This window comes from Talaromyces stipitatus, genomic scaffold, assembly GCF_000003125.1.
Source record: "Talaromyces stipitatus ATCC 10500 scf_1105507295541 genomic scaffold, whole genome shotgun sequence".
Classification (NCBI taxonomy): domain Eukaryota; kingdom Fungi; phylum Ascomycota; class Eurotiomycetes; order Eurotiales; family Trichocomaceae; genus Talaromyces; species Talaromyces stipitatus.
In genome coordinates this window covers 1563833-1584613 of record NW_002990115.1, presented here as the reverse complement: position 1 = coordinate 1584613, position 20781 = coordinate 1563833, and the positions used below count along the sequence as shown (strand labels likewise).

The following is a 20781-nucleotide window of genomic DNA, read 5'->3' as shown; positions in this document are numbered from 1 at the left end:
AAGAAACAGTGATAATGCGAGCCGTCGTGATGTTGAATGCGTCGAGTGAGCGGCAGAATGTTCGGAGAATCGCCAGAGTAAAGGCGGTGAGAAACGACCCCTTAGGTATCTACACAACCTGACTGACAGTTTGCTCCTATTTAAAGATATCATCTTAACGACAATCATTCTGTGAGACCAATGAAATTGTATTAAACCTATATACTCAATATATATCCAAAACCCGATTAAAACGAATACTAGTCAACAAAATAAATGAGAAAGAAAGAGCGAAAATATTAAAAAACACGCCCATCCTGAGCTTTGCGGCCTGTGGGAGTCTCCGATTTTCTACTGAACATACGTCCAACGAATCTTCCTGCATCATGTATCCCTCTCACGATCGAGGTTGGATTGTAATGCTTGACACGGAAGGCATAATAAAGAGCAACGGCGCCGAAAATATTGAAGCCAATGTATGCCCATCCGATACCCCAGTTGCGCCACCGTTCACCTGGGTCTGCAGTCGAATGTTAGCATCTGCACGGCACGCAGAAGGCCGAAATACTTACAAATGTTGCTGCTGGCGAGGACCTGATTTGCGCTTTGCAATGAGCAGTAGTGGCAATCACTCATGGCATCAGGATTGTAGAGCTTGCCTGGAGCAAGTTCAAGATATCGTTGCAGGTATGCACCACACGTCGTACCAGAAGGAGGGTTAAACACACTCAACTCATGGTCTGAACACCTCACTACCCGACCATCAAGACCATTACCAGTCATTCCCGCAATCAGATACGTCAAGGGCGAAACGCGATACATGAAAATCCAAAACCCAGGCAACGCGTTGGGAGGCTGCATGATACCATTAAAAGTCAACGTTAGCGAGAAAGCAAGCGTCGCAATAGTACCCGCCATCTGTGCATTCGGCATTGCCGCAATAACGAGATCCGCAAAAGTAGATGCGAAAATGAAGAACTGAACGACGAATAGTAACATCAACCCTTGTTGTAGTGCGGATTGGTTTGCGCCGAAGATTGGGAAGTAGTAGCAGGCCCAGACTAAGATACCTAACATAATCTGATATGGAATTTCGACAACAATGTTGGCGATGAGGAAGGCGGCCCAGGAATACGCTTTTGAGGGGCGTTCGCGGACTTCATAGAGGGAGCGTTGGTTGACGAATCGGGGCATGATTCTGGCGAGTTCATGCGTTAGACTTGAGGATATATAAGGGACGAGTATAGGTAGGAAACTTACTGTTGCACGAGCGTGGAAAAAATGGACGTCAGCATGAATGTGCTGAAGAGAACATCCTGGAATCCCTGGATACTATTGTTCGGCAAAAAGAACGAGAATCCAATGAACAGAGACGATGCAAGACCAAGCACAAGCTTTGCGAAAATATACTGAGGATCACGCCAATATTGCTGGAAGACACGAATGACAACGTGCCAGACTTGGTCGATAAAGGGCATTGCAAATTCGCTCTGATCGGACTTGGTTGTTAGAGTCTCAGTACCGTTAGGAGTAGTTGCGGCATGGTGCGCATGGATCTCATCGAGCTCTGTCTGGATGTTCTTCGCTTCTTGCGATTCTTTCCAGACAGTGGGCCAATCCTGAGTCGCTTTACCGCTTGCACCTGCGCCGATGATTTCAAGCATATACTCGGCAGGCTGTACCGAGGCTGATATTAGCCCTTGTTCTCTTTATGGAAGTTATTCAAATATGTAGGTGCAGACTTACATTCTCGGCAGCATCACACTTTCGCGCTCCGTTTGCCTCAAAATAGTCAAGCAATGTCCTTGAGTCCTTACCGATATCGCCAAAGTAAACAGTCTTACCACCCTTGGCCAAAAACAACAACCTATCAAACTGCTGAAACAAAATCGCACTCGGCTGATGGATAGTCGAAAGCACTGCTTGGCCATGATCCGCCAGTTTACGCAAAAACGCACAGATGGACCATGAGCTTTGAGAGTCTAGTCCACTGGTAGGCTCATCCAGAAATAGTAACAATGCCGGTTTCGCAGCTAGCTCAACGCCGATGGTGAGAAGTTTACGCTGCTCGACATTGAGTCCTTCACCTGGTGTTCCGACGACTGCCTCTGCAAAGTCTTCCATATTAAGCATTTTGATCACGTCCTCGACGTATTCGTATTTTTCGGAGAGGGGGGTACTTTTCGACTGTCGCAATGCTGCGCTGAAGCGTAGGGCCTCCCTTACGGTACTGGTCTGGAGATGAAGATCTTGCTGTTGGACGTACCCAGTTTTACGCTGGAAACTAGCATCCAAAGGCTTGCCGTTGACGAACATGTCTCCTGTCACCACGCCGATGGAGACGCGCTGTGCGAGGACGTCGAGAAGTGTCGTCTTTCCAGCGCCCGAAACCCCCATGAGCGCCGTGAGCGTTCCTGGTTTGACCCAGCCGGATACATTGTCCAACAGTCGACGCTGGCCTCCTTTGACGGGAATATCGTAGCAGACATTCCGCCATGTGAAGATGTCTCGTTGTTCAGGAAGCATGTTTACTACTTCTTCCTTTGCACTCTCGGAATCACCTGTAGGCACCTCGATGGTTCCGTTTTTGACGTCGTTGTCTGACTTGGTCATATATGCTGGTACACGCCCGCGGCGGAAGACCAAAAACTCGGCAGTCGATGAAGTGGCCGAGTTGAGTTCCGTGCATGTCAGATAGGTGAACATGAAAAAGATCCAGAAAGCGATCAAAATGCCAAAGTTCCTCCACTCGTGCGAATATGAATAGTTGTATTGATATTGAATATATTGATCACCGGATACCGTGCGTCGACCAGTTACCGAGCCAGTGGCAGAACAGACAAATGTATCACCCGCCAAGTTAGGGTATGCCGGAACGAAATTCGAACAAATAAATTCGCGTCCATGGAATTCGTTGGCGACAAGGGCTTCGAAAGTATAAAACACCGGGTTGATCCAACGAATCCACGAGAACCATGGATGCATCTGGGGACCCGGAATCACGAATCCAGTGTAGATGACGATAGCGAGGACCATGACACCGGCCAACGCCATCGCTTGTGCTAGACTTTTTGTTGCGGCAGCTAGTGTTCTGAAAATGGCGGACATGGCTAGCGTTGCGATGAAAGTGAAGAGGAAAAAGATGAAGAATTGAGATGGTTCATAGCGCTACACAAGTCAGCATTTCTGTCACGCCATTTGGGGATTGCTGAACTTACTAGACCTGCGAGGAAATACAGAACGATGTTGAATGCGGCCGCACTGGCGAATTTGATGGGCAGATCGGCCATGATATCGCCCATAGCTTCGGCAAACGGATGTACAAATGCGTATGACGCCTGTTTCTCAATAATGGGACGTTGATCGTATAGTGAGTTGATCTCCGTGATGCTGATAAGCGCGTTCAACCTATTCACATGCATTAGTATCCCCATACCCGTGTCGCAGAGCATTTCGGTGCCACTTACAGGACCGCGAAAAACAGGACCGCGCCTTTACTTTGAAAGCCGGCTGTGGCCGCTGGAGTTCTGGGATGATCATTAGTGATTTGCGAAAGCCAGATTTTATCACCACTCACCCGTAAAAAATCGAACCGACAATTAAAGCCATAAAGATTCGTCCGAGAACCGTGGTCAAAGTCGTAGCTTTGTCGTTCCATATCCTGTGTTTATTAGCCTATTTGTTCTCCTTCAACTAGACGGAAATTGTGGCGGTACCTTTGGTAAGCTCTCTTAGTACAGAGCCGGATCTGCATCCAAATAGACATGAGGTACGGGCTTTTAGGCCGGACATGCTTCGCTTGTTGACCATGCTTCTTCTCAGCCAGATCCTTTTCTGCAACATGACCGACCGGAAATTGTGCCTCATGGTCCTTGATTTCTTGCAATACAGCAGCGTACTCGGGACTTTTCTTCCAATATGCTTCGAATTCATCCGGCGTGCGAGGAACTTGCTTCTCCATCCCATCTCGCGCCCGACGTTCCTGTGGATTGGTGACGGACGTCAAGAAATCACCAGTTGTTTGACGCGATGGTTTAGCCCATCCCATTTTTGAGAAGTATTGCTCGGCGCGATTGCAGGGACCAAAGTATATTTGACGCCCTTCGTATAGTACAGTGACCTTATCGAATACGTCATATATCGCTTGGGAAGCTTGATAGATGGCAACGCTATGACAGCTTCCGGCGAGATTGGACGCCATGCGCAATGCCTTCACAAATTCCAACGCACTGGCGGCATCTAATCCACGAGTACTATTGTCCCAGGCAGCGATTGGTGCTCTGGCAAGAGCCATTTCGGCGATACTAACACGCTTCCTCTCACCACCAGACACTCCGCGTACGTAGTCGTTTCCGACAATTGTGTTGTACGTGTGCGAAAGACCAAAGACTGCCATAACGACTTGAGTGACATCTCTCACATAATCTGCACGAGTCTGTCCGAGCACTCGTTTGGATGGGGCGCGAGCTGTTGCGGCAAATTCTAGCGTTTGGCCAACAGTAAGATGAGGGAAATGTTTGTCGACCTCCTGGTTATACAAGACTTCTCCTTTATACTCTGAGTGCATTTTTTTCATCCCGATGCCATTGTAGTGGATGGTCGAGTCCTTGTCGAGGTTTAGACCATGTAGTTCTCCAGAAATGGTCTTCAGAAAGGTGGAGCAACCACTGCCCGGTCGTCCTAGCACCATCAAAAGCTCACCACCTTTGATGACCCCATCGAAATTGCGGAGGATTGTCTTGTGTTCCGTTTTCTTCGCAAAACTAAAGAATTTCCCAGGTCGCAACGGCGCAGTCAGATACGAGCCCACTGTCTCCTGCAACTGCAATGCTTCACCAGAACCAGACACATTCAAGTTCTTGAATGTGACACCTGCCCTAGGAAATTCCATCCCTTCTTGTTGTAATATGCGCAACCTCTTCCGAGACCATAGGTAGGCATCAAATTTGGGATTACCCGGATCAATTCGCGGATCTTCGAGAGCCATCTCGTCGATTGTGTCCATGCGCGTAATAGCAGCACTGTCACGGCGACCTAAGGTACTAGGGCGCCGCGAAGATAAAAACGACGCGATCCTGGTAAGTTCTTCGCGGTCACCAGGCCGGACCGGTTCGAATACGGTGGGCGGTTCATCGTCGCTAGGATTTAAGCCCTCCGTCCGCCTGATTTCGTCTTCCTCTTTGGATTTTTCAGTTTGGTTATAATAGCCTTCCGAAGTGGTATTTAATGCTTCATTCCGTCCATGCTGAGGAGAAGTCATCTTGCAAACCAGGGCAAGTAAGCACAGTATCTATGGTCAAAGGATCTTTCCGATCTGCAAGGGGAGGTAATCAATATATGTAATCATACGATAGCTCCATGAAGAAAATAAGCTTCGAAAAATTAATAACTTCCATGAAAATGAATGACAACGGCACTTAGGAGATCCGACAGCCGAGGAGGCGTGTTGTCATATCCAGCGTCCTTTCTTTAGAGCTATACGTCGTACAGATGGGACAAGCAAAGAGAAACAAATCTACAAGACTCGAGCCCAAAGCATATCCTCTCCAAATTTAGTAAATGCGTTCCTAGTACATACCCCGGACGGAATTGTTCGAATTTTTACCGGAAAGCCTACATCATGCGCAAGTGGTTAGCCGGCAAGCCTCGCAGCCGAAGTGGTGACGTTTGCGGTTTGAGATCATGAGCGGGACATACATCTAGAACCGGGATCTGAATGTTGGTACCCGATTCCCGAGAAGAACCCCATACGTTTCTGGAACAGTATACTTTCTTCTAGTTTTCTGTTAGTTGATCTTGTATGAAGCTTTCTTTTCGCATATTTTCAGCAATGAGCGCCACTACTACCGAGTGACGGCCTCAGGCAAATCCCCGCGTAGTCGCCCCGAATGTTGAAGATGTTCACTTTGCATCAGCATTGCATATTCCCTCGGATGCGTAGTCCGCGATGTACTAGTACAATTGATCGACCTAAGCTTATCCCTAGCTGATTCGTTAGGCTGATTTTGTCTTCATTGGCCAATTAGACGCCGGGATTCAGTTAACGGGAAACTGTGGCCGGATCCAACAATATCCGGAAATGAATTATCAAATTCGACTGCCTGATTGACCCCTTCGGACCACTTGGACCATACTAAATAGTTGGGTACGGTTCAGTTTAAGATATACAGTACGGCAGAGAAGTATCCGGACTCCGTGAACACTGAAGACTGAAGCATTTCAGCTGCTTCGGCAATGGCCTGATGGGATTAAGCTTTTGAAGCCTTACCTGGCTCTCTTCTATTTGGGTTTTGCCAACTAATGAGGAGATCCTCCATAACCATAATATTTTGTCCAGGCCATTGAGGTTGATAGACCCGAAAGTAACAGAAGTTTAGTTGAAAAGAAACCCCCCGGGCTCGCTTCCATGCAACGATCACAACAAAAAGCACGCCAATGAAATCGTTCCTTGATACAGGTGAAATACCGCTGGAAACCGTTCTTGGGCAGCTCTTGCACGCCCCAGAAATCTTTTCGAGGGGTTAATTTTTAAGCAAATCGCCAATCTTCTTCCATCCTTTCGGCTTTCCCAGATCTAGGGCTGCGTCGTAAACGTTGCGGTCTGCTAAGGGGATTTCGTGTGCTCGGAGCCTAAGATAGTAGCAGAGAATGAGTCAGTGTTTTAATAATTATATGGCGGTCTCATGCCAGTTTTATATGCTGAGTGATCGAATGCCTTACCATCGTGTCCCATGATAAAACTTGTATCCGAAGAACAAAATAATGAAGGTCGGTATTGTGATATATGAAGAGACAAAGATCTTATAATGGAACCCATCTGTGAAAGATGTGAATCCTTGGATGAGAAGTAGAAACACGAAGAAAGCCAACGTAAGTCGGTATATCCAGATACTACCCTTTGCACGATAGGGTAGTGTATTTGGGTCGATTCCCTGAGCATTCAAGCCACTGCGCACACGTAAGAAGGTGAGCATAATGATTATCCAAGTGAAGTAAGCCGCTGTGCCGCTGACAGAGTTGAAATAGGTGAAGACAGTTCCGGCGTCGACGGAGAGGTTCATTAGGGCAAGGAAGCCCCATAGATTAGAGAATAAGATGGCGACATAAGGCACTGTTTGATTATCAATGTTAGCATGTAATTTATCCTAGCTTATTCCTGTCGTCATTGAGTTGGAATCCTGAGACAATATACTCACCTCCTCTTTTGCTAGTTGTCTTAAAAATTGCTGGAGCCTTTCCCGTCAAGGCCATGGTAAAGAGAGTTCGTGACTGGACGTAGACCACGCCGTTGCCAGCTGAAAGGAAAGCAATTATAATAATCGCATTGACAAAATGGCCGGCGGTTTTCCAGCCGGCGAGTTCAAATCCTATAGTGAATGGTGAACTTGCCACAGCGGAGTCGGCGTGTATCAGGCCGTCTGCTGACGATGGGCAGATGAGACCTTGGAAAAAGGCCATACCCATGTAAACGACAAGGATTCTGTACGTAATAGAGCTCATACTCTTGATCGTGGCAAGATTGGTCAGAGATGACTTGTTTTCATGTGCAGCGCATGCAAACTTACAGCAGGCACATCACGCTGAGGATTCTTTGATTCCCCAGCCGCGAGTGATATGACCTCAGTCCCAACGTAGTAAGTTGCAGCAAGTATAAAGACTTGACCGAATCCGTTGATGCCGTTAATGATGGGACCATCTGGAGGTGTCCAGTATCTAAATCCCACATAACCGCCTCCAAAGGCTCCAACATTGGCGAGAATAGATATGAAGAATAGGACGATCAGTGAACAGAATTTGAACATGCCGAAAATATATTCCAATTCACCGTAAACGCGTACTCCGAGTGTCGTTATGACGCTAAAGAAAGCCCAGAAGATTAGGTACCATGCCCACGATGGCATTTTGCTATCTGGGACCCAGAATTCCAGGATGAGTACTGCTGCGTTCCAGTCTGGAACGAATACTCCGTGTCAGTAACATGTCATAAGTAGTTATTTCCGTTGTCATCTTCAAGAAGCACCAGTTCTTACCAGCCGGCAGATAAATACTCCACATGATGTAGTAAAGCCACGAAAGTGCGAAGCTCAGTGCAGGATCTACGAAACGATTTGCATGCTCAATGAAACCACCGTGAACCGGAAACATTGCCGTGACTTCTCCGACGCACTGCATCAGTATCCAGACAGCAATTGCTGCGGTACAGTCAGCATAAATCTACTTTCAAGAAGCTATTTCGCAAGTCTCACCAATGAGTCCGAAGCCGATTAACAATCCTAGAGGACCAGAGAGATACAGAGCGTATCCTAACCCGTAGAATGTTCCTGTTGAATAAAGCAGATTCAGCTCCGTTCCAGCAAGACCTCCTAGGTTAGATATACAAACAACTTACCAGGCCCAATGATCGACCCCAGAGCAATGAGCACAAAATGCCGGCCTTTTAGCCCCCGTCGAAGTCCATGGTCAATCACATCTCCACTGATGTCCTTGACCAGCTCTTCTTCACCTTCTTCCTCAGCAGATTCGTAAGGCCGCTTTGTGATGACGGTGGTCTCGACATCTGCAAATCGTGATGATGATGTCGTGTTGTTTATTATTGAAGCCATGATCAAGACAAGCAGGATATGTCCTGCACTGGAAAGGGTCATACGGTGTCGATTTGCTATTATGATACCGAAAATAACCAGAATCTATGGTCAGCGACTAGAGTTTATATAACCGTCTTGAGAAGCATCGCGAATGTCATGTCAGGGTCCGCATTGTGGATGATCATGGCGCGAGTCTTGCTGCCTTCGGCTAGAAACGATGGCAACATCATGAAATGCCGATTTAAAGGGTCCTAGCTTACGGACCCTACGCATGGAATTGGATTCAGTGATTGTCGTGCAGGATTATAGTTATGACGTGCTTTAAGTGTGCCCACTCAGTACCTGAGGACGGGAACCTTCAAAAATATCCAGGCAAAGGGTTCGGAATCATTTTTATCCTCGGCAACACTTTTTTGAGCTTCGTAAAATAAACATATTTTAGGCAAGATTGCCTATATAAAGCGTCAAGACAGCAAGGATATTCGGAACTATTCTGCTATCGTGAAGTGTGGCAGCAATGCCGGAATTGGTGTCCGATGGATTTGTATCTGCTTTTCTCAGTTTGGTCGCTATAATATCAAAAACATTTCGTTCATCGGCCAAGCTATTTCAAGCTCTCTGAAGAAACAGCTCTACCCATTTGAAATTACTCTTTTTGGTAACTTATGTAAAGATGTCAGAACGTGATGGATCCGCACGTGCGTTGGGCGGCAGGCACATCGATGTACACGCCAGGCACGCAATGGAATTTATATATGGTCTAATATTTTGCACTACCAGTCGAAAATTCTTCGGCGTCTGGTTCAAATCGTCATCCATGGATATTTCGCAGATGTCACGGTTGCTCCAAAACGCAGACGAGCAGTCTTCGATATGGCGATACATGTTCTTGATCCTTGCAAGTATGGCGGGATTTGGCATACCTCCTTATTTGTCAAACTGAAAACTATATGACCAATATTGATCCACAATTCAAAGCTGATGGTTTGTAAGAACCACTAAAAAAGCCTCGGTATCTGACCCTCTTAAATCGAGATTGTTCTATTGAAAGTGGTCTCGATGAATCTCACCTCATAACCGTAAAGACATCGGTCTGGAAAAAAATGAATATTCAGATCATATCTTGAAATGAAGTATGTAAGAATCCGATATCGTAGCTGACTGATGAAAATAAATTTTCGCCTCAGGCTTCCAAAAAAGTCATGTGGTCCACCGAGCCCTAACCAACATTGCACCGTAGTACTTATGATCGATTTGATTTTACTACGATTGAAAAAAGTTATAATTTATTGATTCAAGTTATCAATTTTAGTCATTATGGCCCTCTTAGCTTTATCACAGCCTAAGTGTGGTTGATCAAACTGGTATTTCTCAAAATGCTTGAAATTTCTACTAGGGATGAGGCGGGAATCTGTGCTATTGATTTTATTACGATGCGCACTTCTGATGACTAACATTATAGAAGTATTAGGGGCTATTAGACAGCAAAAGCGCTTGCGAGGTCATCTGCGGGCCGATAGCAGATGTCCGAATATGCATTATCGACTATGCATTATTGACATCCCTTGCATATTCGGCACCGTTTCCTACTCTTTATCAGTCCATCATGCGTCAGTCCTGTATAGCAACCCCTGACTAGTTGAAGAAAGTAAGTTCTCGATTAGGATCGCACTCTATCAAGATTTCTTAACTTCGCATCAATGCCTACCTGACCTTCTCAAATAGGTAAAAAGCTGGGAGATTACCGTATCGGGAATCGAGACTTATGATCTCCACTCTATCTAGGAATACGCATAAGACCATAAGTAAATACGTGTATAAAAACACACATTCTATGCCTGCCGCGAAAAATTGTAGCTTGCCGGAGCTGACCTGTCTGAAGATCTGCATCGCCACTGCCGAAGTCCGATATTGACATATAGCTTGCCGTACCGAGCGTGCTCCTTGCTTTCCTGTTGTGTCACTTCCAGGCATAATAGCACTAGAGTCGATTGTCAAAAGACATAATAAGGAGAGGCATCCTGGAAAACCAATTCTGCTCTTCCCAGACGCGGTGTTTCTTTGACTCATGTGAACCACCTAAGATACCTGGGAAATCAGTAGAACAGAGATTCCTGATAAAATCACGAATAAGTTGTGGTCGGCTATACATAAGAACGCAAATCATCAATCATTCCTTCATTATCGCTCACCATGCTTCACTCAATATTTCTTGCTGTCCTGATAGCACTCGGACCCAGTGCAGTTCTCGCTTCTCCAGGCGTTAACGATCTCCCTCCGCCTATTACAGGCATTGTCTCGTCAGCCATGAGTCTCGCTAGCTCCTACGAATCCGAATACACCACGATTCCACCAGACGCACAATCTGCGGTCTCATCAGCGCTATCCCTTGCCTCATCTTACGATAGTTACGGAAATATCGAGGCTAGCAGTGCCCGGAGCTTAGCGAGCTCCTATGCCAGCGAATATGGCGATGGTGGTAGCGACTCAACACCAACGACCACTTCATCCTCGGGATCCCAGGCCACATTAACCGGCACTAGCACTGGTAGTGGTTCGCGAGGGTCAACAACCATTACACGAACTACTGACTTGGCGGGAGCGACAGCAACATCGGCATCGGCTACGGGAGGTGCGACTTTGAATAAGGCGCCAGTTGTACCCGTTGGTGGAGGAATGATGGCTACTATGGGAGTTCTGGCAGCAAGTATTGGTGCTTTAGCTGTTATTCTCTAAGCTAGAAACATGCCCAATTCCCAAGTGTGCGCTGTAGGCTTATGAAGACAGCAAACCTTTCATCGAGCGATTGTGTTTGTATTGATGCATGAAACGCGAATTCTATTAGATCCACAACTACGAATACTTATCAATTGTAGGCGCTGAAGTTCTTTTGGAGTGATGGGAAATATACGAGTAAGCAAGCCGGGCAAATAGTGCCTCCATGAAGACATGGCCCTCATTTGTGACGATAATGTGACCTTGCTAGGGCTTCTCAGTATCTAGTCAGGTATAGCAGTCAAAGGTACATAGAAACAGTCTGTGAGGGCACTCGCAGTCAGCCTCACGCTCACTGGATTGGGTCAGATAACCTGGATATCGGGCGAGGCAGAAGATAGGCTACTCGATCAGGTTAACCAGTCACCTCAGCTACCTACATTTCAACAAATAAGAAGCCATCTTATCAGGACTCAATATAGCCCTCAACGTTTACCCGCTCACAAATTATCCCGCCAAAGATGTCTATAAAAACCCAACTTTGAAACCTGATGTAGAGGGAGACGGAAGAGAACACATACAATCTTGCTAGTCCCTTCTTCCTTTCCCGTTCTTGTAAACTACTATTTCAGGATTGGCCTTAAGTGGACCCAGCAATCCGACAATAAGCAACCTAAGCAACATAACATAACCAAATTATCCCACTGACTTTTATTTAATATCCTATGGGCGTAATTCTTACTACTACTACTAATTCTATAGTGGACGTCGTTCAATGTTGTTCACTTACTGACTATTCTGAATATACCTACCTAGGTAGGTATCTGCAGCCCTCACTCGTCAGGTATAAAATATTGATGCAGAGAGTCGGCAGGGCATTATGGATAGTATATCTTACTCGATATTATCTAGGTAGACTATTTGTTCCCTTTTCTCTTATATTGCATACCTACCTAGGTAAATCCTACATGTTGAAGTTTGATTCTATCTAGACTGCACAGTAGTCACAGAGTCTGCGCTGAATCCGCCACATCCTAGCACTGCCACACCCCAGAAGATCTCACCAATATACCCACCTGTCAAACAATTGCCTCAGTTGAAAAGGGATGCAGATAACAAGAGCAAATCCAACTACTTAGGCATGTTCTTTTGACGCTTGTTTAGGATGTTATATTTCATACCATACTAGTATCGGATGTTCGATCGACAGCCGCACTCCGGACTACTTCATTGATGAATCAAGTCTAAATGTAGTGAGAAAATTTTCGAAGGGTTAAGTACGCAACGTCGCTAATAAAACTAAAGAAGGACCTGATGGGCCTTATCATTCTAGTTATCAGAATGTTTCCCAGGCACACCTATTTGGTGTACATCACTATGAAGATCAACTATCGACGAAGACACATGGGCACGATTCACGAGAATGTGTTCTTCATATCACTGGTCGTTCTGCAAATCCTCATGGATGCGATGATTAGGTTATTAAGCGAGCTGTCTTTTGGTTTCCACAAGACAACACTGGTTATTGCTGTTACCGACTTTGAAGCTTGCTGGGCATAACCTTGAAATCGCCTGTGCAGTTTCCGGATTCTTTTAACCACTCGTACTCGAAGTACGAGCCAGTAGGCAATCATTCATGAATATTTTGATTCAGTAGTCATTGCCCGGAACATAGAAATTGTCATAGTTAACGAATGCTGGTACGTAGTCGAGTGAACTACGCTAATTAACGACTCAGTGAACTGATCCTGATCGCTACCTAGGCAGCTGGCTTCACGAGTCCCAACCTAGTGACACGGACTGGCTGGGCAGTGGCAAAGGCTTTCAATAGCATCAACACTCAGGCCAGTTGGCAGTATGTGCTCGGCGTTTGGCATGGGATCCTGGACGTGTCATGGAGCTTTTCCTCGCCTACTTTTGACTCACATTCACGTATTCAGAGAATATCGTCCACATGCTTGTTAATCGCCAACCGTCGACTTTAATGTTTTGTTCAGGCATAAGTACCCCGTGGATCATGAAGCTTCCAGAATCCATCAACTTGCGGTTATACTTTCCGCGCCCAATTTTCCCCCTTAGGTAATTTCGAATGGTTCCAAGCTCCAGGAGTAGGACAGCGCCTTGGCAAGAAGGGTTTCGCGAAAAAGAATTCTAGAGTGCTTAAGGAAAAGCGTAAGTTTCTCCCGTCGAACCCGACTGAGTTGCATAGAGAAAGTGCTGTTGCACATGTGTTATTCCAGGCAAAGGTTCTTTTCTCCAAATTACATCACCTGTAGTGTATCCTTACCCCTAGTCCGAGACTCCGTACGCTTTGATCTATATGAGCATAGATCAAACCAACTTCGCCGTTTGGTGGCGTCCAATCTTAACATGATAGACTTCGTGTTATGTTATGGTTCAGGGGGAGCTAGGTACGCGCCAGTCTGCTGCTCGCGTGCAAAGCTTTTGTTCGCTCGGTGCCAGTAAGCATCGGATGATCAGAGGAATTTCATGCTCTAATGAGTCATGACAGTACACTACTGATCCTGATAGTTATTATTGCTAGCTGGTGGACGTTTTTTAGTAAGGCCAGTGCATACGCCTAGCTTAGAATCATCTATGCATTTGTACCCCATAATTTAACCCTAAACCTAGCACCTCCTACAAAGTAAGCCCCGAGGCTTCGTGATTCAATTCCTTGCTTTAGGTATTGCTTCAGAAAGCATTTCCCCGCATTTTCCATTATATATTAAATTAATTAGCACATTTATTGTTGTTTCTTGTGCATGCGCAATAATCACGCCTTTCTCTGCATACCATTTTCTCGTTATTTCCCCATCTTCCCCAGTCCATAGAACAACTTGTTGCTCTTAGTGTCTGGGCGCCTTCCGCCAGGGTTATCAGCTAATCAAATCGACTGCCCTATATTAATAGATGGAGAAGGAAATTCCACATCTCGTATTTTTTCACATGAACTTGGCGCTAGTCTCCATAACCAGGGCTTTTTCACATGGTTGGCTTTCAGCCGGTTTAGCCGTCACGGATTTAGAAGCCAATCAACAACCCGGCTCAACGTGTACTCTGCATTACGACGCTCAGACACCTCGTTTCTCCCTCTGTGATTCAGTGTCTTTTCCGGAGTTTACCCACTTCCGCATGAGAGAATTTTGATGCTGTGCGAATAGCAAGACATCACCATAATTAATCTATTCCCTAACATGTGGCTACCGCCCTGAGCCTACCATATGAGATCTCGAATCCATAATCTAACTTGTCGGCGGATTTTCGGAAAGCTAAGTCATGGCTGTCATGCTAGACCTGGAGAGAGCACTTGGTTTCCCCGGACTTCATGAATCGTCTACGGTTATCGAGAGATGGGAACCCCAGAATGTGCGGAGTCAGCAACCACCTCACTCGCTGATAGGTGGTATAGTGGATATACTCTCACGAGCGTTGAGTCTACGCTTGGGAAAGCCGATGAGAAAGTGGACTGGCCATTTCTAGCTCGTGATCGCTTCTGTTCTCCAAGCATGGCTCAGACTATCTTGCCCAAATGGGGAACGTGAGCCGGTCCCACCATTTCTCACTTGCCCAGTAATCGTTGCAATTTGGTGTGACTAAGTAATAGGCCTTGCAACCTCAGTCCCCAAATCCCTTTAACCGGGGGTGGCTGGCTTGGTAGGAATATTCCACGCAGTATATTAATCTGAGGCACCAGTAGGGCTATGCTCATTGACAAAATTCTAAAATAGACGTGAGACTTTACCAGGTACCCCATCATTCCACGGGCTTCTGGCCCATCGGTAATTGAAAGTCTAAAAAATAAAAAAAAGGACGTTGTATTACGTGCTGTGGACTATAAACTCGCCGCATTTTGCCCCATTCAAGACCCTTGAATCCGGTCAGGTAACTAGCTCTGGAATATTTTGCTTCCCCGGACTACCATTATATACGACCTGTTGGCCCTCACGTCGTTCTCTCCACAATTTTAAGGGTTCAACGGTAGTCGATCGTGGGATCATGTAAGGAATGATGAAGGTCTCCTCTATTCTGGAGAGGATTTCTCTCCCCATGCCAACGGGAGTTCCCGGCTCTGCTGTGCCTGCAATCCTGGTGGGACTTTTTGTTGCGTTGGGAGGCGTACTTTTTGGGTATGTTTTATCACTCTCTAGCAATATATGTCCGTGCAGTAGGAATGACTGTGGACCAATTGGATATTGACTCTTTTCTTAGGTATGACACAGGCAACATCAATGGCATCCTTGCCATGGAACAATTTAGAAATCAATTTTCAACAGGATATGCCGATGAAGTCGAGGGACAACCTAATCAGCCCGATCTCACTGCTAGACAAAAAGCTCTGATTGTTTCTATATTATCGGCTGGTACATTCTTTGGCGCCCTGTTGGCTGCTCCAGTGGCAGATAAAATTGGCCGTCGATACGGCTTGATGGTTTCCTGCCTCATTTTTATCGTTGGCGCTTCTTTGCAGGTTGCTTCAGTCTCCATTCCTGTCTTTGCTGCGGGAAGGTGCGTCGCTGGGCTGGGTGTTGGTATGCTATCGACTCTTATACCTTTGTATCAAGCCGAGACGTAAGTGCACCCATTCCACAGTTATGGATAAATATGCCCCTCGCCTCAGAGGGGGATGAGAAGCTTTGTTATATACCAAGCTGACCACCACATGGACAGTGCGCCGAAATGGATCAGAGGAGCCATCTGTTCAGCCTTCCAATTCGCAATCACGTTTGGCCTATTCCTAGCCGCCATCGTCGATAATGCCACTAAAGACCGGACTAATGCCGGTGCATATCGAATTCCCCTGATGGTTCAGTTGATCTGGGCAGTTATTCTTATTCTTGGCATGACTGCCCTTCCAGAAACACCGCGATATCTCATCAAACGTGACCGACACGAAGACGCTGCTCGGTCTCTGGCTCGTTTACGACGACTTCCCCTGGACAGTCGATATCTAGCTGAAATTGCTGAGATTGCCGAACATCACGAGCATGAGCTTAATCTCGGTGGAAGTTCGTACCTGGACTGTTTCAAGGGGAGTCTTGGGAAACGACTCTTGACGGGATGCCTACTGCAAGTATCTCAACAACTTACTGGTATCAACTTCATATTCTATTACGGAACATCATATTTCTTGGATAGCGGCATGGGCGATCCTTTTACCATCACCATGATTACTAATAGTGTCAATGTGATATCAACCATCCCTGGCTTGTTGATGATTGAAAGATGGGGACGTCGACCACTGCTGCTCTTTGGCGGAGTTGGGATGGCCGTCTCTCAGTTCCTTGTCGCTGGCTTAGGCACAGGTCTCGCTCAAAGTGACGCGACCAACACGGCTTCGACAGTCTTGATCTGCCTTTTCGTCTTTTTCTACGCATGTTCATGGGGCCCAGTAGTTTGGGTAGTTCCCGGTGAAATCTTTTCACTAAAAGTTCGAGCCAAATCCATGTCTATCTCAACGGCATCCAACTGGCTCGTTAATTTCGCTCTAGCCTATTCCGTCCCTTTTTTGATTGAAACGGGAACCGGAAACCTACATCTACAAGCCAGGTTGTTCTTTATTTGGGCCAGCTTCTGTGTCCTTGCTTGCGTTATTGTCTGGTGTCTGGTCTACGAGACCAAGGGTCTATCCCTGGAGCAGGTTGATGAGATGTATGCCGAAATCGATAGGGCTTGGGAATCTCATCATTTCCAGGCTGTGGTTGCCCTTCGAAACTCACAGCGCCGTTCCGTGAACTCCCAGACACAACCCTGGGTTCGTCACAGTACAAAGACGCCATCATATTCAGTGCATGTCGAAGCTTCCCCCCCTTCAACGCTGGAGGATAATGAACGCCATTTGTCACGGTCGAGTAGGGGTACCGTTCTCGAGCACGAACCTTCCATTATGTTACGCCAGTTTCCTTAGCATGAAACGAATGTCTAATAATAATTTACTTAGTAGGAAATGATATATGAATATGGAACATTGAACGGTACCGTTTATTCCCCCAGCATCTACGTAGTTCCGGTATACCTAATCAGCTATAATCAGCAGTTGAGGAAATGCTAGGTATCGAAGTGAAGAAAAATTGCATTGACGTAGCTATGTACGATCTGTTTCTTCATTTGGTACCTAGGTATACAAATATATCGTGTGGTCTGTGCCTAGGTGGTCAACTGGTGGCCAGAACTAAGTTTGATATCCTTGAAATGATGCTTACGGGCATATTATGGTTTCCAAGGAATATCTTGATGAGCTGAATTGGCTTATACTGCTGTTACTCCTTGAAAGACATCTTTACCTGTAACTCAAACATCATTTCCAGTTCCCTAACGGACAGTCTCTATGATACCAGAATAATCCTTGGTATGGCTATATCCGTCCCGCACACGTCTTATTTTTCAGAATAGGGGATCTTATAGTATGTTCAGATAACCATACGGTTATGCCATGGCGGACTGCTGAAAGATCAAGTATAGCAATAAGCCTGGATGAGCCGATTACCCAAGATTTGATTGTTGTAACATGTACGAAGCTGTCCATGTGGAATTATCGCACAATATTTGCGAAACATAGTGCACGGATTGGCTCCTGCAGTAGCACAGCAAGTCCTTGTCACTGTTTCAGCTCCGTGCTCTTACAGTCAAATCTGGGCTGAATCAAATGTACCACAGATATGCAACTATCCATGTCCGTACTAGTAATGTCACAGGAGTCGAGTCTAGATCTCCCGATGCTTCGTGTTGAGGTAGGACCGAATACTCTCGCACAGTGTATGATCAATCCAAAAGGTGGTATTCTGACATGATTAATGTAACCTCGCAGTGTCGGCAACGTTGAATTATGTCCTATATGAGAAACTTTCAAGATGGAGCAAGGGCCTCCGGAACTTTACACGGAAGAATGTGTCTACCGATAAGATAATGCGCAATCGGAGAAATCTATGGATGAGACTAAAATTGAATTTTATAGATGTAACCTGGCTATAAGCTGTCCAACTTGTCCATCGCTGAGTGACACATTTGTTGACGAAGTCAGAATAAACCTGACAGCCTGATTGCTTCAGTTCAGCCCTTCTTGTTGCTTTCCCAACTCCGTGAGTTACGTACTGGCTGATACTTGGATCTACAAAATAGTCTCATGCTAGTTTATCGATAACTATAATAACAAGGTTAATATAGGGTCTCCATCCGTCCCAAAAATTGGGAGCGGGAACAATCTCGATCGGATGCGATCTGAGCCGATCTGTTGGAATCGAAATCCATTCGGATTTTGGGAGATCAAACATCCCCAAAACCAAATTTCGGCAAGATGGTCCTGGTTTTGTTATCACATTGGGTCCACTCAAAATATCCATACCTATTGCCGAAAAAGTATCTGTTATGACGTGTTAGTGGGCAGTTCCTTTTATGTTGCTGTTGACTATACCCATTTTCGGTGCCAATGGGTCCTATTGCCAGGTCAATACTCAAATCTACAAATGACAACGTGAGAAAATAGAAACAACTAGACAAATGGTGGCATAGCTGCTGACTTGTCCTTTGACCAACCGGGCTGGCATGCTTTCCGACTATATGCGTATGCAGCTGCCAAAAAAAATGCAAATGAATATCTTTTCTGCATGTAGATCGGGCTGCATGATCAATAACAGCAGTGCGATAATGCAATCCTCATCAGTCCAATTCCGTACCTGAAGATAGAGAATAGCCTTGTCTTTGCATTCTCCTGGGTCTTGCAACATTTATCAGTCAAAACTTTGACCATTATCGAGTAGCTTTATGCATCATTATCATGAGCAGTATCCACACCAGTGTCATAGTGTCGCCGTGTGGCCTGTCAAACATATTGCTCACCTCCTCCAGAGACATGCCCTTCGTTTCTGGCACTTGAAAGCACATGAATACGATGACAATGACCAAGACATCCATGTAAACAAAGTAATATCTCCAAAGGATCCGCTGCAGAGCAATGGGATTCACGTATTGATTGAAACACGTGGCGACGGCTTGAGAAAGCCAGAAGATACTAGTGCCTTGGACGCGGAGTGGGCTAGGCCAAATTTCAATGACATAGAGAATGGGAATTGGCGTCAAATCAATGGCGTATCCCCCAAGAAACAAAAAAAGGAAAATGATCACAGCATATCCAGCTGCCATGGATTGACTGGTAGCTACAATGCTAGCAGATAGCAACCATATTCATGAAAGCCAGCATTACACCAGCAGAGGTCAGGAATAAGCGCCGTCGGCCAACTCTTTCTGCAAGCAGTGCCACTCCACAAGCAATAAACCAATTACAAATCTGAAGACCGCCGTTGATACCTTGCTGTTTGGATGAACTGGTAATACCAACAGTCCGTAGCACCGGTGCCACGTAGAATGTGATGATGCCATTGCCTACCCAAGTGGGTTGCTACACCTATTACGATTGAGATCAAGAGTCGTTTCCAGTTTCCGCGTGTGGTGCGGAGCGCCAACCAACCAACATTCTGCCTATGACTGTCTATTTCAGCCGGGTCGCAGATTCTTGATAGTTCAGACAGGACTATTGGATCACCATCACGACCATTAGCATGGAACTTGGCCAAAATCGCTTTGGCTTGTCCTTCCTTGAGATGTGCTACAAGCCAACGAGGAGATTCAGGGCAGAAAGTGACCAACGCAAGCTGCACGACTGTCGACACCAGTGGAATGGCTACAGACAGCAGGCATGATCAAGAATTTGGGAAGCCTAAAGTACCGCATGATGTCCAAGCCCACTCGCGGATCCTATAAAGGAGAAAATATTGAAGAGTGCGCCAACCACAGCTCTCTGGCGAGGATGGGAAAGCTCAAGGACCAAAGCCGCTGACGAGATAGTATTGAAGATAGATGCAAAGCCAGAGATAAGATGCAGACTGAGTACACGTCTTTCAGAAGATCTGCTCGTAAATCCACCAATAAATCCAATATTGCCAAATTTAATTGCAACTCGACGACCAAATTTATCAGAGAGCCATGATGCTGGGAAGAAGCCTGCAATACAGCCAAGAGGTTGAGCTGCTACTACCAGGCCTAGCAAGTTGACGTTTGCTGGTATCCTCGAACCATCTAGGATTTGTGATGAGACTCGAGATAAGGGTGCTAACATAGCCGTTAGTCATAGCACCGAGGTAGCATGCAAAGAGCAGAAGATTGAGTTAGCGCATACCGGGATCTCTCCACCATTGCGCATGACTGTTGTTAGGAATATCACTTATATGCATGATGCTGCATTGGGACACTTGTCTATCTGCTGACTATTGCTTGACGAGTCGGTGGAGGTGGTTTTTCAACGCCAAGGCATATACTTAACAGATATCCAGTCCTTAGATCATGAACGTCAATGCCTCGACCAAGATCGCAACGAATCCGCGACAAATCATAGTTGTGCAATACTTGACGACATGAAGTTGTAACGTGGCGGTGAGGCTTCGCTCGATTTCTCCGAAATCCGCTACCTATGTAGTACATAGACATTTCATTGTTGACTGGTGGTCTG

General features: G+C 46.0%; 4 protein-coding genes and 1 pseudogene across 4 annotated transcripts; 2 read left to right on the top strand and 3 right to left on the bottom strand.

Annotated features, from left to right (window-relative positions):
• Nucleotides 1–233: 233 nt before the first annotated feature.
• TSTA_029070 (ABC multidrug transporter, putative) lies at nucleotides 234–5239 on the bottom strand (the record flags this gene model as incomplete). Its single annotated transcript, XM_002480015.1, has 8 exons — nucleotides 234–499; nucleotides 552–1177; nucleotides 1240–1655; nucleotides 1726–3147; nucleotides 3198–3387; nucleotides 3447–3506; nucleotides 3557–3640; nucleotides 3696–5239. 8 exons carry the CDS (start codon nucleotides 5237–5239, stop codon nucleotides 279–281), a joined length of 4563 nt encoding a protein of 1520 aa, XP_002480060.1. The 3' UTR covers nucleotides 234–278.
• A 1261-nt stretch (nucleotides 5240–6500) lies between these two features.
• On the bottom strand, nucleotides 6501–8582 carry TSTA_029060 (arginine permease, putative; the record flags this gene model as incomplete). The annotated part of the gene is made up of 7 exons (XM_002480014.1): nucleotides 6501–6609; nucleotides 6700–7090; nucleotides 7176–7482; nucleotides 7545–7930; nucleotides 8010–8171; nucleotides 8226–8300; nucleotides 8369–8582. 7 exons carry the CDS (start codon nucleotides 8580–8582, stop codon nucleotides 6501–6503), a joined length of 1644 nt encoding a protein of 547 aa, XP_002480059.1.
• A 1986-nt stretch (nucleotides 8583–10568) lies between these two features.
• Nucleotides 10569–11752, top strand: TSTA_029050 (uncharacterized protein). The gene is made up of 2 exons (XM_002480013.1): nucleotides 10569–11477; nucleotides 11551–11752. Exon 1 carries the CDS (start codon nucleotides 10758–10760, stop codon nucleotides 11298–11300), a length of 543 nt encoding a protein of 180 aa, XP_002480058.1. The 5' UTR covers nucleotides 10569–10757; the 3' UTR covers nucleotides 11301–11477; nucleotides 11551–11752.
• Nucleotides 11753–15162: 3410 nt separating this feature from the next.
• Nucleotides 15163–17259, top strand: TSTA_029040 (sugar transporter, putative). Its single transcript, XM_002480012.1, has 3 exons — nucleotides 15163–15409; nucleotides 15492–15851; nucleotides 15951–17259. The coding sequence occupies exons 1-3, from the start codon at nucleotides 15288–15290 to the stop codon at nucleotides 17185–17187; spliced, it is 1719 nt and encodes a 572-aa protein (XP_002480057.1). The 5' UTR covers nucleotides 15163–15287; the 3' UTR covers nucleotides 17188–17259.
• A 1770-nt stretch (nucleotides 17260–19029) lies between these two features.
• TSTA_029030 lies at nucleotides 19030–20391 on the bottom strand (annotated as a pseudogene).
• Between the last annotated feature and the right edge of the window lie 390 nt (nucleotides 20392–20781).